The 24,861-nt window shown below is 37.4% G+C and overlaps 1 protein-coding gene across 7 annotated transcripts in view; it reads right to left on the bottom strand.

The window, feature by feature from the left end:
- The window catches only part of RABGAP1L (RAB GTPase activating protein 1 like), a 682,857-nt gene that overhangs the window by 236,949 nt on the left and 421,047 nt on the right, over positions 1–24,861 (bottom strand). For all 7 annotated transcript variants that reach the window (XM_073804143.1, XM_073804149.1, XM_073804154.1 and 4 more), the window contains 2 exons: positions 14,344–14,418; positions 44–169 (listed from right to left, as the gene is read on the bottom strand). In XM_073804143.1, the coding sequence (XP_073660244.1) occupies positions 44–169; positions 14,344–14,418 (201 nt within the window). The remainder of the gene's footprint in view (positions 1–43; positions 170–14,343; positions 14,419–24,861) is intronic.

Raw genomic sequence — 24,861 nt, forward strand, 5'->3', positions numbered from 1 at the left:
TCAACAAATCCCTGAGTGATAAAAGTTCCTAATGTTTATTTACCTGCATTAGTCTCTCCAACTGATAGAACTTGCAGTGAAGATCTTCAAAGTTGTTTTTGTAGAGGTCTCGTAAACCATAGTCATACATGATTTTCACCAAAACACAGAATGCTTGTTCCTCTGGCATCTACAGGAAAACATATACATACAGAACATGACTGAGTGGCATTTGACCAGAAGGTCAGAAACATTCCTTCACGTTATTAGTCCCCTGTATTAGTGGTTGAAGGCCACTAGTGAATGAAATTCTCCAGAGCCAGCTTTCTGCAGTGACACAGGTAAAATCTGTGTTCCAAGTTTCAAGCTTCCCTACTTGAGATGAATTTCGCTCTTTTGCTAATTTTAATCACCTTGTCATTTACTCTTAAGCCATCTTAAAAATAGGTAATACAGTAAGATGATGTAAAAATTCAAAACAATTTAAAAGTATATAAAGGTATAAAGTATATAAAAGTATATAAACTTTTAAAAAAAGTTTCACTCCTCTCTATCCCTATATCCACTAATCCCTGTATCTGTCCCCCCAACCTCTTTTGCATAATCTCATAACTACTCAATAATTTCTCATATAACCTGCCAGTGTTTCTTTATGCAAATAAAAGAATTACATTTCTTATTTTACTTTTTCCCTTTCCTATATAAAAGATAGCATTCTAAATACATTGCTATGCACCTTGCTTTTCTCCCTCAATAATTTCCCAAAAGAGGGATTGCTGAGTCAAAGGATAAAATGCATTTTTAATTTTGATAGATAGTATGCTACTGTCCTCCCAGAATCTTGATGTTGCTATTTTTCTGTCTATAAAAAGGTCTTCAGCTGTTTCAGAAGCTTATGAGCTTCTCTCATTAAGATTTAAATGACAAATAAAATCTGATATACCTTCCCAGATATTTTTATCTGAACAGAGAATAAAATCTGAAATCAAAAGAACCGATCTCTAAATTATGGTATCAATAAGCTGAAAGAATTTAGAGAGGGACATATTCAATATTTTAGAATTTGTACCAAGCAAACAGAAAAAGTTGTCCTTACTCAAGGTCCTAGGATGTAACTATTATGTAAACATTTACTTAAAATGTCACTTCTTTGAAAGTCTGACCTTGGCTGATTTCGGTATTTGACACATTTGTTAGACCAACTTCCTGCCTGAATAACTGAATCAAGTAGAGTTCTGTTTACCCACTTAGAAATGTAACTGTTTATTTAAGTTCCTATACAAACTGACCACTTCTGTTTGCTACTATAAACCATGAAATATGTAAATTAGTTAAATAAAATCTCCTAAAGTTAAATAAGTACAGTTAGCTGTTGTCATTTTGCTTCTCTAAATATTTGCTTATTTCTTTTTTACCTATGAGTTGGGGGCCTTGGCTTTGACCCCAGCTGTTCAAGTCAGCAGACATTTTTCAGTTTTTATGCAGTTATTTAGAACGTAAGCACACTGTATTTTTTACCCCTTTAGCAATTCTGTCATTGAAGCTTCAAGTGACACTAATGTGCACATGAACAGTCTACAATACTTCTCTTACTACCAAGTTATAAGCCTCTTTGTCTTCTCCCTGATCTCTACTAAAATGGCTATACAAAAATGCTGCCCGTAAGATAACTGTAACCAGCCCTAGAGAAACTAGTTCACTCAACTTTTCCCTCTTCCTAAGTAAGTGATGATTAGTTGAATATACAAGGTATAAAAGGGATTAACCTTTATTTCCTTGAATGTGGTGAGACCATTAAAACAAAAGTTTAAACACCCTTCAGCATTCATACATGCAGTCACTGAACATATAAGATGCATGTACCGTTTGTTCTAGGCCCTGGATACAGAGGTAAAAGTAGAGTGCCTTCCCAAAGGACAAGGAAATAGGCAACTCTACTTGAGTCTGATAGACACAGAAGTCGTGGAGTAGGGGAGGATGGGAGTGTGGAAGAGGTGTTAGATGTCACTACAGTTACAGTGCAAATAGAGGGATGGCCGGATACGAGCTTTATCAGGATAAACTATTTAAGAAAATGACAAATAGACGTAAATTTCTGCTTTGCTTTTAGATATGGAGCTTAAATTTATTCATATTCATTCAGTCACACTCATTCTCTCTCCCTCTCTCCCGGCACCCATCTCTGTCTCTCTCTCTTGGTCCCCTTCCCCTCTCCCTCCACCACCTTCCCCATTCAACTGTCTGTCTCTTACACATATACAAACAATATATTTAATAAATGTTCTTTAAAAACAAAAGCATTTGAAAGTTTGAACTTGATCCCTAAAAATAAAACTGACAATCCCAGCCTATTTTTAAAAGTATATCTATATTTTGGGTGGGGGGCAGCCTTGGAGTTAGTATCCTTCAGGTCTAGCTTCAGCAATATAGCCAAGGTTTTGATTTTTAGTTAGTTCATGTGTTACATGAAAACAGTAGACTAAACCTACAAAATACCAGTCCAGCTGAGTAGAATCAAAACTGACTATCTGTGAAGACTAAGGTCAGATATAATAAGCTCTTATGGGATCTCAGATACTACCTCAACATGAAAGTGACTAAAAATGAATCCCTGTGAAAACAGAAAAATGGTTGCTAACAAAATGAGTGAGAAAGTAATGGGAAATAGTTATAATCCTTTGGAAAGTGGAAATTCAACCTTCTCTTTCTGGTTTAAAGATGAAATGGGATCTATTTAGCATGTCTAATTAAGCTTCCCTTGGTATTTCTCTTGCTTCAATTAACGTATTCATTATTACTAGCAGCAAGCAGGGTGAGCACACAAAATTAGCAAAAATGTCAAAGATTTTAAAAATGAGAATATCTAAACATGTATAAAATATAGCTAGACAACAAATACCGATTGACATTTACACTGCAGAGAAAAAAGGAAGTTCACACATAGACTTATAATGGTGTTTTGCTTTGAAGGATAAGACAATGCATGTTTTTGAAATACACCTCAGTGAAGTGTCAATAACAAGGAGTGAAGGCTGAGCCTAGATTGATGAAGGCTGAGCCTAGTTTCCACATATAAGTGAGATCATACATGTCTTTCTCTGACTGACTCACTTCACTTAGCATAAAGCCCTCCATGTTGTCACAAATAACAGAATTTCCTTTTTTATGGCTAAATAGTATTCCTCTATATGTATATACCACATTTTCTTTATCCATCCATCACTCAATAGACACTTAGATTGTTTCCATGTGTCACTATTGCAACTAATGCTGCAATGAATGTGGGGTGAAGACATCTCTTTGAGTTAGTGTCTTTGTTTCCTTTGAATAAATACACAGAAGTGGAATTGCTGGATCAAATGGTAGTTCTATTTTTGACTCTTTGAGGAACCTCCACACTGTTTTCCACAGCAGCTGCATCAATTCACATTCCCACCAACAGTGCACAAGGGATCCCTATTCTCCATATCCTCCCAACACTTGTTAATTCTTGTCTTTTTGATGATAGCTATTCTAACAGGTGTAAGATGATATTTTGTTGTGGTTTTAATTTGCACTTCACTAATGATTGGTGATATTGAGCACTTTTTCATGTACCTGATGGCCATCTGTATGTCCAGAAAAAAAGTTTTCAACCTTTCACCATTGAGTATGTTAGCTGCTGGCTTGTCATATATGGCCTTTCTTATGTTGAGGTACGTGTCATCTATACCCAGTATGTTGACAGCTTTTCTCACGCATGGATGTTGAATTTTGTCAAATGCTTTTCTGCATCTATTGAGATGATTATATGTGATTTTATTAATGTGATACATAACTTTTATGACTTGCATATGTTGAACCATCCTTGCATCCCACGGATGAATCCCATTTGATCATGGAATATGATCCTTTTAATGTGTTGTTCAATTTAGTTTGCCAGTATTTTGTTGAGAACTTTTGAATGTCATCAGGGATGTTGGCTTACAGTTTTCTTTTCTTGTAGTATCCTTCTCTGGTTTTGGTATCAGGGTAAAGCTTGCCTTGTAAAATGAGTCTGGGAGTTTTCCCTCCTTTTCAATTTTTCTGGAAGAGTTTGAGAAAGATTGGTACTAATGCTTCTTAAAAATGTTTGGTTTTAATGTTTGGTAGTATGCACCAGTGAAACCATCTTGTCCCAGGCTTTTATTTGTTGGGGGAGTTTTGATTCTTGATTTAATCTCCTTACTTGTTACTGGTCTATTCAGATTTTCTATTTCTTGAGTCTTGTGTGTTTCTAGAAATTTATTCGTTTTTTCTAGGTTATCCAATTTGTTGGCGTATAATTTTTCACAGTAGTCTCTTACGATCCTTTGTATTTGAGGTATCAGCTGTAATGTCTCCTCTTTTTAAATAATTTTATTTATTTGCACCCTCTTTTTTTTTAGTTAATCTAGCTAAAAGTATATAATTTTGCTTATCTTTTCAAAGAATCAACTCTTAGTTTTGTCAATCTTTCCCATTGTTTTTCTATTCTCTACTTTATTTATTTGTCTTATAGTCTTTATTATTTCCTTCCTTCTACTAACTTTGGTCTTAGTCTATACTACTTTTTCCAGTTCCTTGAGGTGTAAAGTTAGGTTGTTCATTTGAGATATTTCTCTTTTCCTGATGTATGCATTTGTCACTATAAGATTCCCTCTTAGAACTCCTTTTGCTGTCTCCTATAAGTTTTGATATGTTGTGTTTCTATTTTCACTTGTCTCAAGTTTTTTTTTTTTTTTCTGCGATACGTGGGCCTCTCACTGTTGTGGCCTCTCCCGCTGCGGAGCACAGGCTCCGGTCGCGCAGGCTCAGCGGCCATGGCTCACAGGCCCAGCTGCTCTGTGGCATGTGGGATCTTCCCAGACCGGGGCACGAACCCATGTCCCCTGCATCGGCAGGCGGACTCTCAACCACTGCGCCACCAGGGGAGTCCAAGATATATATTTTTTAATTTCTCTTTTTTCATCCATTGTATGTTCAGGAGTGTGTTTTTAATTTGCACACATTTGTGAATTTTCCAGCTTTCGTCCTGTTATTAGCTTCTAGTTTCATAAAACTGTGGTTGTAAAAGATACTTTATATAACTTCTATCTCAAATTTGTTGAGACTTTTTCTGTGACCTAACACGTGATCTATCCTAGAAAATGTTCCATGTGTGCTTGAGAAGAATATGTTGCTGCTGGTGGATGGACTGTTCTGTGTATATGTTAGGTCTATTTGGTCTACAGTACTGCTAAAATCTGCTGTTTCTGTATTGATTCTCTGCCTGGATATCTATCCATTGTTGAGAGTGGGGTACTGAAGTACCCAAATATTACTGTATTGCTATTTATTTCTTCTTTTAGTTATGTTTCTATTTGCTTTATATATTTAGGTGCTCTGAACATACAGGTGAGTGCATACAAATTTTATAATTTGTTATATCTTCTTGATGGTTTGACTCCTTTATCATTATACAACTTTCTTCTTCTGTTTTGAACATTTTTACCTTAAAGTCTATTTTGTCTGATATAAGCATATAGCTACCTCTACTTTCTTTTGGTTATCACTTACTTGAAATATCTTTTTCTACCCCTTCACTCTCAGTCTATGTGTGTCCTTAAAGCTAAAGTGAGACTCTTTAGGCAGTATACCATTAGATCCTGTTTCTTTTTTTCCTTTGTCCAGTCAGCCATTCCACATCTTTTGATTAAATAATTTATCCATTTAAAGTATTATTGTAGATAAGGACTCACTATTAACATTTTACTAATTGTGTTCTTTTTTGTAAATCCTTGCTCCTTGCTTCCGCTCTTACAGTCTTCCTTTGTGATTTGATGATTCTTTGTAATGGTATGCTTTGATTCTCTTTTCTTTGGTGAATCTACTGTTGGTTTTTGCTTTATGGTTAACAAGAGTCTTACATAAAACATCTTATAGTTATAACATCCTATTTTAAGTTGATAACAACTTAACTTTGATAGCATACAAAAACTTCATACTTTTATTTCTTCCCACCTCACACTTTGTTACTGATGTTACAATTTACATCTTTTTTATATATATTGTGATAAAAATTGCTGTAGTTGAGGTTATTTTTAATACACTTGTTTTGTAACTTTTTTTTTTTTTTGCGGTATGTGGGCCTCTCACTGTTGTGGCCTCTCCCATTGCAGAGCACAGGCTCCGGACGCGCAGGCTCAGCAGCCATGGCTCATGGGCCTAGCCGCTCCGCGGCATGTGGGATCTTCCTGGACCAGGGCACGAACCCGTGTCCCCTGCATCGGCAGGCGGATTCTCAACCACTGCACCACCAGGGAAGCCCATGTTTTGTAACTTTTGAAAAAGAGTTGTAAATGAATTATGTACTACCATTATGTATTAGAGAATCTGACTTTAACTGTGTATTTACCATTACCAGTGAATTTTACACATTCATGTTTTTATGATGTTAATCAGCATCCTTTTATTTCAGCTTGAAGAATGCCCTTTAGTATTTCCTGAAAGGCAGGTCTAGTGATGATCAACTCCCTCAGCTTTTGTTTGTTTGGGAAAGTCTTTATCTCTATTTCATTTACAAAGGACAGCTTTACCAGGTATAGTATTCTTGGTTGACAGTTTTTTTCTTTCACTATTTTGAATATATCATCCCACTTCTTCCTGGCCTACAGTGTTTCTATTGAAAAACTAAACAGTCTTATGACTCTGTAAACAGTCTTATATATGATGAGTAGCTTTTCTCTTGCTGCATTCAAAATTCTTTGTCTTCAATTTCTGGCAATTTAAATATAATGTGTCTTGGTGCAGCCCTTTTCAGATTCTAACCACTGAGGTCTTTTGGGCCTCATAAATCTGGAAGTTCATTCTCCCCCTAAGTTTGGGAAGTTTTCATCCATTATTGCTTTAAATAGATTTCTGTCCTCTTCTCTTTCTCTTTTATTTCTAGGATTCCCATAATGTATAGATTGTTTAATTTGATAGTATCCGATAAGTCTTTCTCCACTTTTTTTCTTTTTGTTCCTCTGACTTGTAATTTCAAATGACCTACCTTCTAGATCACTAATTCTTTCTTATGTTTGGCTGAGTGTGTTGTAGCTCTCTATTGAAGTCATCAGTTCTGTCATTGTATTTTTCAGATCTAGGATTTCTATCTGTTTGACATTTCTATTGTTTTGTTGAACTTGTTTTTTTCATCACTGCTTTCCTAACTTCATTTAGTTGTCTGTGTGTCCTTGTAGTTCACCAAACTTCTTTTAGAGGATTATTCTGAATTCTCTGTCAGATAGTTCATAGATCTCTATTTCTTTAGAGTCAGTTATTTGATCTTTATTAGTTTCCTTTGGTAATGTCATGTTTACCTGATTCTGCATGATCCTTGATCCTCTGCATTGCTATCTGCACATTTGAGTAAGCAGTCTCCCTCTTACAGACATTACAGATTTGCTGTGGCATGGAAAGACCTTCACCAGTTAGCTCAGTTTGGAATAATGCTGGTAGCATCCATGGGAAAAAGCAGGACTTGATCTCAAAGTCTTTAGTTGGGAGAGGCCACTGTTCATGCTCTGAGGTTGGGGTAGGGAGTGGTGGTGACACTGGGTTGGCTCTGTGGTTAGGTGGGCCTGCTGGCTGGGATCCACATACAATCAGGGCCATTGGGTGAACTCGCTGATTGGGTGGGGCTGCTGGCTGTGCTCCATGGTCAGATTGGCCACTAGCGGGGCTCTGCAATCACCTCTGGATAGGCAAGTTCACAGGCTATGTTCCCTGGCAGGGTCTACCATTGGGTAGACTCTATAATTAGGAAGAGCTATGGGCTGAGTTCTGCAATAGGTCCTGGTTGGATGAGGTATCAGGTTGTGCTCCCCACCAGATGGTGCCACTGGCTGGACTCTGTTTAGGTGGGGCCACAGGCTGTGCTTCGAAGTTGGGCAGGACCACAGGCTTGGCTTCATGGTCAGATAGGCTGTTGGCTGTGTTCCACTGTTGGGCAAGATAACAGAATGGGCTCTCTGATCAAGAAGGGCTTCCAGCTATATCACACAGCTGGGTGGGGCTAAAGACTTCGCTGTGTGGTCAGGTAGGGTTACTATCCAGGCTCCTTGACTAGATGAGGCCACAGGCTGTGTTTAGCAATTAGGCAGGACTGTAGGCTGGGCTTCATGGCTTGATGGTACTATAGGCTGGGCTCTGAGGCTGCCCAGGGTGACTCTTCAGGCTACCTGGTTATGCAGGGGCAGAGGCTATGCCTAACAGTTGGGCAGGGCTGCTACCTTGGCTTTCTGACTGAGAAGGGCTGTAAGATGGGATCTGCAGCTGCTCTGGTTCTCTGGACAAACTTCCTAGAAAGTCAGGACTGAAGCCTAAACTGGCAATTGTGTGGGGTCTGTGAATTTGCGTCCCTGCCTGGGCAGGGCAGTAGAACAGGCTCTACAGCCATTATGCCCCACTGACAGAGGATCTAAATCCAGCAGAACTGCCAAAAGCCTGGACTTAATCCCCTGGCTGCACTCTTTTTGTGCCAGATACAAAATAAGACTCTACACTTATAATACAAGGTATTCAATATTCATAAAAACCCTAGAAGGATGATAATATTATTTTCACTTTATATTATAAATGAAGAAACTGAAGCTCAGGAAACTTGCCCAAGGTCATGTAACTTGAAAGGTATTAAACCGCAATTCAAATTCATAGTTGTGCTTTTTACTATCCTTTGAAGGAGTTCAGCTTTGAAAGGGCAAAGAAACCTAAGAGAGCTAAATGGGAGGATCAAAAGAGGATTTTTTTTTTAAGGTAAAATGTCTTGAGTATATTTATAGGACACAAAGAGAAGATGCTGGGTAATGGCTCCAAAGCACTGATGCAAGAATTAACAGAGAACAGGAAAACCTCTTGGATTTATAAGGAAAAAGTGATTTGGGAATACAGAAGGGCTTATTTAAAATATACTAAAACTCTTATTGTAAAGAATCACTATAAGATAACGTGATGTATCTGTCTAGCATCCCATCTCCCTATCATCTGATGTCAAAATCTCCTTTCTTTTAGGAAAACCATTCCATTTTTCAGGAGGAGTTGATCCAGTTCACTGTCAGCACTGAGGTGGACTCAAGACTGGGCCAGCCCAATCAGATACCTTGCCTTTCTGCCCTTAGTAATTGATTCAAGGATGGCAGATTCCCAAGGCAGGCCAACCAGAATCCTTCAGGGTTTTTGTTTGCTTATTTGTTTTGTTTGTTTGTTTAAGTACAGGAGCTATAGCAAAAGATGATCCCTTTTAAATGAAGCTGTAAAACTGAAAGGATATGAAGCCAGGCCAGTCTGCAGCCAGGCTGCCCACTTTGTGGCCTGCCCATATAAGTTAAGGCAAGAAAATTTAAGCAGAACAGAGACACAGAGACACAGATTTCTGATGACAGAGTATGAACTCTGGAATCCAACCATATCAAAAGCATCTCTGCTCTGGACTTCCCAGTTATGTGAGCCAATATATTTCCTTTTTAAGTTAAACTACTTTTAGTTAATGTTATGTCACATGTAGCAGAAAGATTCCTAAATAATATAATGGCACAAATATTTTCACTTATATATACATATAAAGACACTAGGAAGCCTCTATTTTGTTACCTTGGACTCTGTAGAATCCTTATTTTCAGGAAAACTAAGAAGTAGCTCTGCTTCTCATTTCTGATGCCCACTGGTTAAATCTTATCTGAAACTTGTCTTTTTTGGGAGGAAGCATTTAAAGATCTGTAATTTTTAAACCTTATATTATTTTGAAATATGGCACACAGAATAATATATAAAAGTTAAATTTATACTTCAATGAATATACAATTATGAAGTAAAAACAGATTAAGAACTAGAATACTGTTAATACTCCTGAAGATCCCTATGTGTCCTCACCCAGTCACGACTCCCAATTTCTCCTCAGAGAAATCACTGTCCTGATTTTAACAGTAATCACTTCACTGGTATTATTTATATTTTCCATGCATGGAGCATCCTAAAATAGAGTTTACTTTTGTCTGTTATTGAATTATACTAAAATGGAATCATACCAAATGATACCAATAATTTGCTTTCTTACTAAACATTATGTTTGTATGATTCATTCACATTAGCCTACGTAGTGTGAAATGTTTCTTTACTTGCTGTATAGTGTTCCACAAAATGAATATACCACAATTTATCCATTTTAATTTCTAATTATAATTCTAATATTAGACATTATAATAGTGGGCATTTGAGTTGTTCGACTATTATAAACACTGATCCTAAAACAATTTTAATACATGATTTTAGTGTACATGTTCATAAATTTGACTAAAGTATATATCTAGGAGTGGAGCTGCCTGGTATGCATATCTTTATCAGATAAAAGCCAAACTGGTTTCCAAACGAGTTGTGCCTGGTTACAGTTTTTGAAAAAAAACAATACTTTTAAACATTTTGGGTTATCCAAAAATAATGCTTTTTGCAGTTGGAAAGCTTCCATACATGTTGATATTAGTTTACATAGAGTGATTTAACCTTAAAAAGGAGCATAATTTTCTGAAAGTCTAAAAAAGTATATGTTCAATTAAAAAAAAACCTTAAAGCTGCTTGACAATAAATATGTGCGAGAAATATATTGGGGTTAAAAATTATCTAAAATATTTTATATGATTCTTAGAATAAATGAAATATATGAGGACATTATTTATTACACTAATAATATAATGATGATATTACTGATAATTATTACATATTTAACTTCAAAGGCAGATAAACACTATACTGGTTACAAGCAATCTGTGCTGTAACAGTTTTTCCAAACTGTAAATGATAAATTTCTTATAATTCCATCAATAGATATAACAGCATCTATGTGATAAACACTTAATTCTTCCACTGCTTAAACTACTACAAGTTACAAAGCTATTATCAAAGCTTCTGGAAATTTCCAAGCACCAGGAGAAGATACTTATTTCTTAAAACTATCTAGACATGGAAAAACTTTAAAATTCTAAATTTTTGTTCTTGATCCTACTTTCATTTTTGGTCTTTCTTTCCTCTTAGGCAGTGAATGTGAAATATAAATGACCATGGGTGAGGAAAAGACAGCATCCCAAGAAGAAGCAGGTTCTGACAATGATTAATATGGAGTTGCCAAAGGATGTCTGGCAGCAAAAAGAAGCAATAGCTTATGTAACTGATAAAAAATTAGTCAGTAAGACCCTAATAACATATCTCCCTGGAACCCGAGATAGTGTATTTGATGAATTGTTTAAGCTAGAGTGTATTCTTCTACCTATTTAAACCACAGAGGCAAAATTAAATATGGAAAAGAAAAAATTACAGTTACCTTCTCTTATTTAAATTGGTTAATGGATGGGTTGGTCAGTCAATGAAATATGCTGATTAACAGAATTATCACATATACTTTTAATTAAAAATTACAATGTAAGATTTTTTTTCATTAACACTGAATATCAGTTCATCTTTCCTCCAGGATTCTGAAGGCATTTCTATATTTCCAGTTATTTTTACAAGCCATGGCAACAACTGCATAGTTCTATTAATGTAGAAAGTGTAGAAACTAAACTGAATTTCTATTCATCTTGTCACATACTTTGGAGGCAATTTTGTTGAATACGTTTACAATGGCCGACTTTCCATGACCCTTGTAATAGGACAGTAGATAATGTAAAAAAAAAAAAAAAATCTGGGTTATTTGAGTTTCCTAGTTATTTGAATCACTGCCTCTCTTTTTTTTCGGGGAGGAAGTATGTCCAGAGAAATATGAACTTACAGTTAACTAAACTTCTGTTAAGTCTCAGAACAGATTTCCTGGAGTGATATTCTTCCCACTGAAGTTTAATCAATATATTATAATGTGTTTAATGGGGCTACAGGTCTAAAATGCTAATCTGTGACATATTCAAAGATTACTTTGTGGAAGATAAAGCTTCACTATCCATGGCTTGGACATCAGCTCTCGTCAGAATTATCATAAAATCTCCTTTTAGAAGAATGGTGGTTATGAAACTTGGTGAACACGTCTATGTCACAGTTTATAGTCTCCAGTCCCCTGTGGTAGGGACCTGACTATTCTAACTACTAGGTGGGTTTAGTAATAGAACAAAGGCTCCAAGAATTTGTGAGTATAAAGTACTTGATTATCACAAGAAATCTGAAGAACATGGGCTGTGGAGATGACAAAAAAAAGGACAGCAAGGAGAAGATCAAAAAGACCATAAACAGATAACGATGCCGCAGAGAAAGAAGTCAAAGTTAAAGTGAATAATCACAATAGAACCACCGTATATTATTAGTATCATTAAAATCAAATGATCAGCATTAGGACCACGAGTCTATTATAATTGTTCTTCGTTTCCAGAATGCAAACCTAAAAGAAATGCTTTTGTTTTAAACGTGCTGGACCTCTCTGCTGCATTTGACATTATACAATGCTGCTTCTCTGTTGAAAATCCAGAAATTCTTCAAGGATTCCTCTTCCTCATCAGTCCTCTAAATATCTGGCATTCCTGGGATCTATTCTGTTCTTCTTCTTCTATTTATTCTTCTTATATGGTCTAATCCACTCTCATGATTTCAGCTTTGATTCCTCCCCCAGTGTCAGTCTCCAGTAAACAGTTGGTTGCTGGACAGCTTTACTCAGATATCCCAAAAATACCACCTCCGCCAAATTTCAAAACAAAATTCATCATCAACTCCTAACCTTTCTTCTCCATTCAATCTCAACGGACGTGTTTTCTGTCTCAGCTCAAAATACCATACTTCATCCAGTCACCTAAGCAAGAAAACTAGACATGTTACCTTTGACCCTTCCTTTGTCAATCCATCCATGAAACCTACCAATTTTGCCTCCTGCATGTTTTTAGATATTTTTTAAAATAAATTTATGTATTTATTTATTTTTGGCTGCATTGGGTCTTCGTTGCTGCGTGCAGGCTTTCTCTAGTTGCGGCGAGCAGGGGCTGCGCTTCGCTGCGGTGTGTGGGCTTCTCATTGCGGTGGCTTCTCTTGTAGCAGAGCACCAGCTCTAGGTGCATGGGCTTCAGCAGCTGTGGCACGCAGGCTCTAGAGCACAGGCTCAGTAGCTGTGGCGCACGGGCTTAGTTGCTCCGCGGCATGTGGGATCTTCCCAGACCAGGGCTCGAACCCGTGTCCCCTGCATTGGCAGGTGGACTCTTAACCACTGCGCCACCAGGGAAGTCCCCTCCTGCATGTTTTTAATTGTTTTTTTCTCTGGGTCTCAACATCTCTCATTTAGATTGATGTTTCCTAACTGGTCTCTCTGCTATTGCTTGCTCCCTTCAGTTCAACTCTCTACATGGATATAATAATTTATCTGAAGTGAACATCTGATTGTCATTCCCTTGCTTCGAACTGATCAATGGCTCCTCATTAGCTTTAGCATAAAGCCCACATTTCTTGACATTATTAAAAAGTCTTCATAATTTGGTCCCTGCCCATATGACCATTTTTACCTCATACCTCTCTCTGCATACAATTTCTATAGCAACAGTAAAGGAACTATCATTTCATACTGTTCCCTTTATATGCTGTGCCCTTTGTGTTTCCATACATTTGCTAATGCTGTTCCTTTTGTCTACCAATCGCTACTCCCTCTCTTACCCAGCTCACCTTACCCAACCTCAAATATTTATGTCCTGGCAAAGCTACCACCTCCTCTAGAAAGTCTTTTCTGAAAGTTCTGGCAGAGCTGAGTTGGATAATTCTCCTCTCTATTCTCTTATTCTGTGCATCGCTTTCACTTGGCACACTGTAAGTTCCTCTATAGTGATCATCACAAAAATCAGCACAGATACATAAAAAGAACTAAAATAATAGGTACGTGCGTACATTACCTGTGCCCCATCCTAGCCCATGAGGCCTTTGAGAACACAAACGATAAATTATTCGTATTTGTAATCCCACTTCCTAGCCCAGTACTGACAACTGATTCTCAATAAATGTTCTGTTAAATGAAGGTGACTAAGAGAAAAGAGAGTATACAAAAATAAATCACAAAAAAGATAAAAGACTTCCTTGTCACATTCCTTCATCATGGCTCTGGTCCTGCTCATATTTGGGCAGTTACATTGACTTCTTTAATTCTAGAGGGTTCTAGTTAAAAATAACTCCAAATAAGCAATTTATTCCCTACCAGCCAGCAAAATTAATTCTACTGAGAAACTGTCCTGTTCGTGACATCAGATCTCTTACTTTATCACCAAAAGAACATTTTTAAAAAGATATGCCATGTGTAATCTCCATCAGGTCAATGGAGAATAAGAAGGGAAAACAAAACCAAGCATCAAATAAAATAAACTTGGCAGCACCATGCCCTTTATTACATGGAAAATTACTTACATGCAGCAGCAACACAGCAGCAAGAAAAGACTGTCCTTGACAGTACCCAATGTCTTCGTCATAGACAGAGTAGGCCTAGAGAAAAGATGAAAAGAAGAATCATAAACATTCACGGAGTTTAACCTAAGTGCTAGCTCACATCAAGCTGCTGCTTGTTCTTGTCCCTGGCCTGTCCACCACAATTTCAATGATCCCTCAATTTGGATGTGTGAGCCATTAGCACAGTGGGATCCCTCAAAGAGGCTGTACATTTCCTAAAGCAATTCTAGATGTACCATTATCCCCAGGTTCATCTTTAGAATCTGGAATAAAGAGATGCTCAGAGCACCTAAATTAATTTTTAAAGATCCATTATGGTTTGTGGTCAGGCAAATGAGACTGTGGGAGGCAGAAGCAAATAGTGGAAGAGGGTGGGAATGTTCTACAGTTGATGTGGGAATTCTAATGCACCATACGGGGGAAACCTTAATGCTGTGAGAGTGCAGTGCAGATCCCCTAACCTAACAGGAAAAAAAAAAAAAAATCACCCTCTCTAGCCTCTACATGTTCTCAGACACCTTCTAAACTACTCTCGCACTTTCCAGAGGCTAAAGGGTGATTCCTCCCATCTATACCACTAGGGCAAACCGGAAACATTTAGTATTGCCCTGCATTTTTAGCAGAATGGCTGGGAGAGAGCCTCTTGCCACACATGCCACACACTATCACGAAATGTTCTGCCTATTTACCATCTTCAACATCATTCTAACCAGGCTGCTAGTACAGAGCCAGTGGCCCATTCACAGGAAATATAGTATCCCTAGAGAAGCAGCTATCATACCATTCACCTTAATATTCACCTTAGTCTTTATAGGAAAGGAAATCAGGTTGTATGCTTAATACTTCAAACTGCTGAGACTACAATTTTTTAAAAAAAATACCCTGTTCAAGTTTTTAAGAGGTTGAATCAATTACAGTAGGTGGACCATGCTGATCAAAGACTATAGTATAGGAATTAGTAAGGTTTTGCTGTAAAAGTCCAAATAGTAAATATTTTAGGCTTTGAGGGACACTTACATATCTGTTGTATATTGTTTTTCTTTTCTTAAACAACCCCTTACAATATAAAAACCATTTGTGGCTTTTGTGGATTAAGGGTAGTACAAAGTCAGACAGCGTAGGCTATAGTTTCCTGATCCCTGATTTAGAACAACAAAAACAAAAATCATTCAGATGCTCCTACATTTATTTTTAAAAGACAAACACCCCAACTGTGCTGTTTAAATCCTGGACATGTATCCCATTCCATGTATCCCACCTATCTGTTGTGCTTCATTAAAGTGAGGGGAATCTCCATTTAATGCACTATGATTTTGTGAGTATAAAAGTACTCTCTGGGGCTTCCCTGGTGGCGCAGTGGTTGAGAGTCCGCCTGCAGATGCAGGGGACACGGGTTCGTGCCCTGGTCCGGCAAGATCCCACATGCCGCGGAGTGGCTAGGCCCGTGAGCCATGGCCGCTGAGTCTGTGCATTGGAGCCTGTGCTCCGCAACGGGAGAGGCCACAACAGTGAGAGGTCCGCGTACCGCAAAAAAAAAAAAAAAAAAAAAGAAAACCAAAACTCTGTCCAGGGCAATGGTTATCAAAGACAAATAGGAATGGTTACCATAGGGAGGGTAAGTGGGGTATCTCCCATATGCCAAGGTGGTCAGAGTACAGGGACTAGAACTCTTTTTTTACTTAAAAAAACTTTATTGAAATATAGCTTATATTCAGTGAAATACATACCTTTTAATTTCACAATTCCTTTGAGTCATTTATGTAACCCCGTCATTATAGAATATTTCCATCATTCTAGAATGTTCCTCATGCCTCTTTGCAGTCAAACCACCTCCACCCCAGGACACCAGTAATCTGATTGTTTTCACAATCTATTATCAGCTTTTTTTTTTTTTTGCGGTACGCGGGCCTCTCACTGCTGTGGCCTCTCCCATTGCAGAGCACAGGCTCTGGATGCGCAGGCTCAGCGGCCATGGCTCACGGGCCCAGCCGCTGCGCGGCATGTGGGATCTTCCCGGACCGGGGCACGAACCCGTGTCCCCTGCATCGGCAGGCGGACTCTCAACCACTGCACCACCAGGGAGGCCCCAGCTTTGCATTTTTTAAAGAATTTCATATAAGTGGATTAATATAATATATACTCTTTTGTATCTGGCCTCTTTCTTTCACTCAGCATAATGTTTCTGAGATTCTTCCATGTTGTTGCATGCATCAGTAGTTCATCCCTTTTAATCAGTGGGTAGTATTCCACTGTATGAACATACCACAATTGGTCTATCCATTCTCCCATTGATAAACATTTGGGGTTTTTCCCAGTTTGGAGCTAGTACAAATAAAGCTGGTTTGTATACACAAGGCTTTTTGTGTACATAGGTTTTCATTTCCCTTGGGTAAATACCGAGGAGTGGGGGTTCACGGTTCAAACGATAGGGGTATGTTTAACTTTATAAGATACTGCCAAACTATTTTGCAAGGTGGTTGTTCAATTACTGCATCCACACCAGCAAAATATAAGAGTAATCACTGCTTCAGATCCTTGTCAATACTTGACATTGCCAGTCTTTTTCCTTTTATTAATTCCTGTGGTTTTGACTTAAATTTCTCTGATGGCTAATGACATAGAGCATATTATCATGTGCTTTTAGGCAACTGATACATATTCTTTTGTGATTATCTCGTCAAGTTCTTGCTCATTTGTTTAATTGGGCTGTTCATCTTATTATTGCTGATTCATGGGAGTTCTTTATACATTCTGTTGACAAGATCATTGTCTGACATATGTATTACCAATATTTTCTCTCAGTGTGTGACCTGCCTTCTCATGCTCTTAATGGTGTCTTTTGAAGTACTATTGTTATCTTTTAACCTTCTTCTGCCAATGTTGATATTATGACACTCTCTTCTAATAAGAGACGAATTATATCATGGAATCATTAGCTAAAGAATTTAAAAGAAGCTTTTCTTCATTATAACCAGTTTCCAGAGCTCAGCCTAATTTTAGAAACTGAAAGATGGATTAGCATCCTTTTACTTATTTAATTTTCTTTGATTTATATAGTTATGAGTCCTTATTTGTACTTTTATCCAGAGCTCATGTGTGTGTGTGTGTGTGTGTGTGTGTGTGTGTGTTGTGTGTGTGTGTGTGTGTGTGTGTGTGTGTGTGTGTGTGAGTTAGGGTGGAGGGAGAGTTACAGAGAGAAAAGAGAAGGAAAAAATAAAGAAAGAGGGGAAAGGTTCTAATACTATCCCTATTTAGTGCATTCCTGATGGTACTCCATCACTTCCTTTTCCATGAACAAGGAACTCTGAGATCTGTTGATAAGAGATATATTTTCAAGGTTTCCCTTCCCCATAAAAGATGTCTAAGTTGAGGATTCCTTAAAACTGGGGATCTCTGAAGTCAATCATGCTTCATCAACCCTGACAAAACTTTGACAAATGTTTGATCCATCTTTATATATTTCATGTTTACTGAGAAGTGTGCTATTTATATGCTCGTTTGTGTTACAAGAGAAGTCCAATATAAAATGAAGGTCCACAACACACCAAAGAAGGGATGAACTCAGTGACCTCACAAACTATTCTCTAACTGGAGAGCTGAGAATAAAAGTTCAAATCAGCAATGTATTGATCTTACTTTCTAATTGTGTTATGGCTTTGGATTAGGTTAGCAACAAAAATGACTTTTCAGAGGCCACCTACCAAATTTGATTTTATGATTCACAGTTTGAAAAACACAATGCTCTAGCAAGTTCTTTCCCTTGGAGTTCTTCTAAGCACTGTTTGGCTTTATTCTAAGCCTTCTGTGAGTTGAATCAAATCCTTTCCCTCTATCTGAAACTTGCCTCTCTTTGCACCATACCTCTCCCCACTCCTCATTTTAATTGCTTTTCTGGCCAGATGCCTGCTTTCAGACTGACTTTCAAAAACCATCTGAGTACCACTTCTATAATGGAGAAGTAATTCCTACTGCACCAACCTTCCCCCCGGTAACAAATTTAAACTATATCGAGACAAATATATAAAACAACTATCTGAAGGCACTGAACAAAAAAGCAGGAAGAAACTGGAGGGGAAAATAAACTTGGATGAAGGGAATGAACGGTAAAATTCTCATTCTTTATGGCTTTTGCTGGAGGTCATGCACCAGTGTGGATGGCTAAAACTTGGATATAAAACTGTAGACTTATTCGTTTGAAGACCAAGGGAACAGATTGGGGTGACCATAACATCTAGAAAGCGAGAGTGGAAACACTAGAAAAAAAGAGTAACAAAAGAGAAGCCTTTACTACACTTAGTGTAAAAGTATTTACAATATCCAAGACAAGGTAAAACTGATACATATATAGACAAATAATTAATAGAACAGAATAAAAAGTCTAGAAGTAGAGCCACACTCATACAGTCATTTAATTTCAACAAAGTTACCAAGATAATACATTGAGGAAAGGAAATTTTTTTATATATGTAAAAACATAAACATATAAAAATTGTTTCAACAAATGTGCTCAAACAATTGGATATCCATATGGGGGAAATAAATGAACCTTGATCCCTACTTCACTTCATATGGAAAAATTAATTCTAAATGTACTATGCTCCTAAACATAAAACGAAAACTATAAAGCTACTCAGTGAAAACACAGAACATCTTTGTAACTTGGTAAATGCAAAGGTTTCTTAGCCAGGGCACAGACACATTAACTATTAAAAAAATAAACTGATACAGTAGACATCATCAAAATTTAGAAACCTCCACTGATAAAAGGACACCATTAAGAAAATAAATAGGTAAACCACAGACTGGGAAAATATTTGCAAATATATCTAAACAAAGTCTTGAATCAGAATATATAAAGAACTCCTACAACTCAATGTCAAACAACCTAAGTTAAAAATGGAAAGAAGATATGAAAAGACACTTTACAAAGAAATATCTATGAATGGGCAATGGGAACGTGGCCAAGTGTAGAGGAGATGAAAACAGTGGATTAGGAGGATGTGGAACTCACCTCTCCCCATGAACACATCAAAAGTACATCCACTTGTGGAACAACTGTCACTGACAACTAACTGGACACTGGCAGAAAGACTCCTGTACAACCAAGACTGTAAGAAAGATCCACAAAGAATTGAGTAGGAAGGGAAGAGAAGTGATCAGATTGAGACCTGTACCACTAAGAGGAGACTCAGAGGAAAAGGGAGATTACATGAGCAGAGATTCTCCCCGGAGAGTGAGTGATGTGAGCCACATACTGGGTGCCACAGCCTTGGGGACCAACACAGGAAAGACAAGCTCCTTGGCTGGTTGGAGGGCCAATGGGACTAACAGGAGGGCTGTGAAAAGACTGGGCTTCACTTGTAAGAAGCATGAACACGCTCGCTCCTGAAGCAGGACAGAGAGGGTGGTTTGTAAACTGCATGGGTGGCTGGCCACCTTCCTGTGACCACTCCAGTGTGTGCCCCCATTTGAACCAAATGAACACTCTAGCCCTGCTTTCTTCACAACACAGCTCCACACTGGGGTGAGGGCTGCCATGGTTGAGGAGGAAGCTTGGCTGTAAGACACAGAGATGGCTCAGACCCAAATCGGCATCTGAGCAGGCAGAGGGAACCATTATTTACACAGGCAGTGTGTCAGAAGCAGTCTGGGTCTCAGACCCCAACTGGACTGCCACAGCCCAAGCCCTGACCTACCCCAAATGCCCACACCAGCACCTCTTGCTCAAACACCATCCCTCTGGGGAGAGGGTGCCAGTGCTGGGAAGGGAGAGAGCACATACTGTTCAATTTCATTTGTCTCCAGGTATTTTAAAATTTCCTCTCTGATTTCTTCAGTACCGATTGGTTGTTGAGTAGCATACTGTTTAGCCTCCACATATTTGTGTTTTCTGCAGTTTTTTTCTTGTAGTTAATTTCTAGTCTCATATCATTGTGGTCAGAAAAGATGCTTGATATGATTTTAATCTGCTTAAATTTATTAAGACTTGCTTTGTGGCCTAGTATGTGATCTATCCGGGTTAATTTTCCATCTGCACTATCAATTTCTCCATTTATGTTTGTTAATATTGGCTTTATGTATTTAGGTCTTCCTCGGTTGGGTGCATATATATTTATAATTGTTATATCTTCTTCTTGGACTGATCCCTTTATCATTAAATAATGTCCTTTTTTGTCTCTTGTTACAGTCTTTGTTTTAAACTGTATTTTGTCTGATATAAGTATTGCTAGCCCAGCTTTCTTTTTTTATTTCCATTTTTATGAAATATCTTTTTCCATCCTATCACTTTCACCATCTGTGTCTTTAGATACAAAGTGAGTCTCTTATAGGCAGCATATATGAATCTTACTGTTTTTAAATCCATTCCACCACTCTATGTCTTTTGATTGGAGCATTTAGTCCATTTACCTTTAAAGCAGTTCTTGATGGGTATGTACATATTGCTATTTTGTTAACTATTTTCTGGTTGTTTTGCAGTTCTTTTTTGTTCCTTTTTCTTCTTTTGCTCTCTTCCTTATTGATTTGATTACTATTTTTAGTGTTATGCTTAGATTCCTTTCTCTTTTTTTCATGTGTGTCTATTATAGATTTTTGGTTTGCAGTTACCATGAGATTCATATATAACAACCTACATGTATATATGATAAGCTGATGATCACTTAAGTTGGAATGCATTTTTACTCACCCGTCCCCAACTTTAATGTTTTTGACATGATATTTTACATTTTTTGTTTTGTGTATCCCTTATACTTACTGTGGATATAGATGACTTTACTATTTTTTTCTTTTAACTTTTGTACTAGCTTTACAAGTGGATGATTTACTACTTTTATTGTATGTTTGTCTTTATTGATGAGATTTTTCCTTTTGTAATTTTTGTATTTAAATTTATGATCTTTTCTGGTTAGTGAGTTCCCTTTAGCATTTCCTGTAGAGCTCATTTAGTGGTGCTCAACTTTTTTAGTTTTTGCTTGTCTGTAAAACTGATTCTCTCTCTTTCAAATCTGAATGATAACCTTGTTGGGCAGAGTATTTTTTTCTTGTAGATTTTATTCTTTAATCACTTTGAATATATCGTGCCACTTCCTTCTGGCCTGAACGTTTTTGCTGAAAAGTCAGCTGATAGCCTTATGTATGGGTTCCCTTGTAGATAACTTGTTGCTTCTCTCTTGATGCTTTTAAGATTCTCTATCTTTAATTTCTGACATTTTAATTTTAATGTGGACCTCTTTGGGTCCATCTTATTTGGGACTCTCTATGCTTCCTGGACCTAGATGTCTGTTTGCTTTCATGGGTTATGGACATTTTCAGCTATTATGTCTTCAAAAAAATTCTCTAACCCCCTGCTCTCTTCTCTCTCTGGGACCCCTATAATGTGAATGTTAGGTTGTCCCATAGGTCTCCTAAACTATCCTCATTTTTAAAAATTCTTTTTCCTCTTTTCTGTTCAGCTTAGGTTATTTCTACTACTTTGTCTTCAGTTCGCTGATCTATTCCTTTGTATCATCTGATCTACTGTTGATTTCTCCTACTGTATTTATTTGTTCAGTTATTTGGTTCTTCTTTATATTTTCTAACTCTTAAAATTTTCACTGTGTTCACCCATTCTTCTCCTGAGTTTGTTGAATATCTTTATGATTATTACCTTGAACTTTTTATTGGGTAGATTGCTTACCTCCTCCTTGTTTAGTTCTTTTGCTGAGGTTTTGCCGTGTTCCTTCATTTGGAACATATTCCTCTACCTCCTAATTTTGCATAATTCTCTGTGTTTATTTCTGTGTATTAGGCAGGTCAGTTATGTTTCCCAGTATTTGAGAAGTGGCTTTAGGTAGGAGCTGTCTTATGGGGCACAGCAGCACACTCCCTTCTGGTCACCAGAACTTTATGCTCTAGGGGTATCCCCTATGTGGGACCCTTCTGTTGTGGCAGGGCGCACTGGTAGTCAAGGCTGGCCCCTGACCTGGTTGGCTGCCAGGACCTCCGCATACGGAGGCTGCCAGCTGGTGGTGGTGGGGCCAGGTCCTGGCAGGGACCTGCAATTTACTTTAAAGTATTAAAATACTTTAAAGTATTAAAATGGATTAATTAATTGAATATAAGGGTAGATGGACAGAGACATTTGTGATAAAAAAGTAACAAAATATTACAGAATCTAGGTGACAGGTTTATGGATGTTCACTGTACAAGTCTTTGAGTTTTTCTGTGTATTTGAAAATTTTTTATATCTTTTGGGGGAAAAAATCTGTGTCTGTATTCTGTCTCTTCTCTCTGATCTGGACTATAGACTACTCTTCTGGCTGGGGTCCCAAGAGAGCTTTATATATTCATTCAGCAAGTCACTATTTACTGAGGACCTATTATATAATCAAACATTGTGCTGAGGTAGACACCAAGATGAAAAGATATGGTCTCTACTCCTCAGCTCAGAGTCTTGCACAAGAGTTCAGCATGTACAATGAAAAAGTACACAGTGAGATAAGTTCTCACAGTTATGTGGAAGATCAGAGGGAAAGGGTGGGTAACCAGGTCATAATGCCAGGAATAGAGACAAAGGCAAGGGAGGCATCTCAGACAAGGTGATACTGTCTTAATCTTAAAGAAGACGATGTGACCAGACTTGCTGCAAGCCTGGCCTCACATTCTTGAAGGAAGAATACAGAGATACTTCAGGTATGCTGCAGGGAAATGGCATGTACAAAGGCAGACAGTGCCAGACACTGTGATAAGTGCTTTTCTACATTCTCAATTAATCCTCACAAAGCCTATGAGATAAGAAAAGTGACATTTAGAGAGGGTAATTAACTTGGGCAAGGTCACGTAGCTAGAGCCAGAATTTGAACCCAAATCTTTTCAAATACAGAGCCTGTACACTTAATACCTTTATTACACCACTGCTATAGATTGTGTTCTCCCAAAATGAAGGAGGGCCTATTTTCTGATTTGCCTTGGGGGTCAAGAGAGATAGGAAATAAGATTCCATACTCTCAAAAGAAATGACAATCTGACCAAGGGCAGCTTAATATTTTTCAATCCATAACTCATGGGTTTAGGGAAGGAGAACTTTCAATTTCTTTGTGTAATATGCATGTTTATTAACATACTACTACAGGTAAAACTTAGACATGTAAACAGAGATAGCTGTTAAAGCTTAATCATGTTGCTGCTAACATTTATATATAATGTAAGTTCTCCTTATTGAAATTAATATGGAAACCACTTAACTTTTTTTATCTTGTGAATAATTGTTATGCATCGATAGGGATGCTAACTTTGAAAATAATTTTCTACAGGGTAGTGGGACTTTGTTTGCCAGCCCAAAATATACAATAACCACTACTGCTCTTGAATGACCTTAAAATCATTAAGGAATGTTTTTACTCTTACAGCTAGATTGTCTAAACACTTATCTACAATCTTATTTCTCCCAAAACACTCTCACACACAAACCTTTATCAGATTGGTACAGGAAATACAGAATGCTGCTTCTCTTTTGTCCCAGAAATAGGCAACATACAGTACTATTTTATCAGACAATCACACTTGAAGATGAAGGAAGGTCAGACTCACAGGAAGAATGAAAAGGAAATCAGAAGATGTTCTCTAACAAGATAGAAAGGCTGCTATGTGGGCATGCAAGAAGGGATTAAACTTCTCAAACAGATTCCCATTTAGCTTCTTGGTACCGCTAAAGTACTGCTGTGTTTGCTGATTTACCGGCTATCATAGACAGTAGTTAAGTTCACCAGTTTTAACCATGATAACATTTCGTGTTTCTCCAAACACTAACCTAAATATTGAGCTGTCACACAATTGAACATAGCTCTAAGGACAATACTGAGAACAGGAAATGTTAACTCAGATCTCCTCACTTTAACAGCAACTTGACATTTATGTAAAACAATTTGCCATTTATTAGTTAGACAAACTGTTTCATCTATCAGTACAATGAACTTCGGCCAACATGAGGTCAAAACGAACAAACAAACAAACAAACAAATCAGCCTTTGGATTATTGCTCAGTAGCCCTTAAGTGAGTATGTTAGGGAGAAACAACCAAATATAAAATATGTGGAATAAACTCATTTACAAACTGAAAAGAGATCTGTTCTCACAATCTGAGAGACAAAAAAAGACATACCCAAGAAAGACTATTTTAAAGTAATGCCACAATAAGCTAAATGAAAAGAGATCACAGGGTGACAAGAATCATTAAAACACATGGCTGTCTAAAAGAGATTAGGATAACATTTAAAGAAAAGATTATTTAATATAGCACAAGAATACAAGTGGCTTTTCAAATAACTTTTAGCATTAATTTTTCTTATTGTTAACTAGCCAGTAACATTTATTTATCAATAACTACTATCTATTTTTTCAGATTTTATATATATAGTTATTTATTTAACCCTTAAAACAACCTCTGAGGTAAGTACTCTTAATATCTCCATTTTATAGACGAAGAAACTGAGGCAAAGGAAA

The sequence above is a fragment of the Tursiops truncatus genome, chromosome 1 (assembly GCF_011762595.2).
Source record: "Tursiops truncatus isolate mTurTru1 chromosome 1, mTurTru1.mat.Y, whole genome shotgun sequence".
Lineage (NCBI taxonomy): Eukaryota > Metazoa > Chordata > Mammalia > Artiodactyla > Delphinidae > Tursiops > Tursiops truncatus.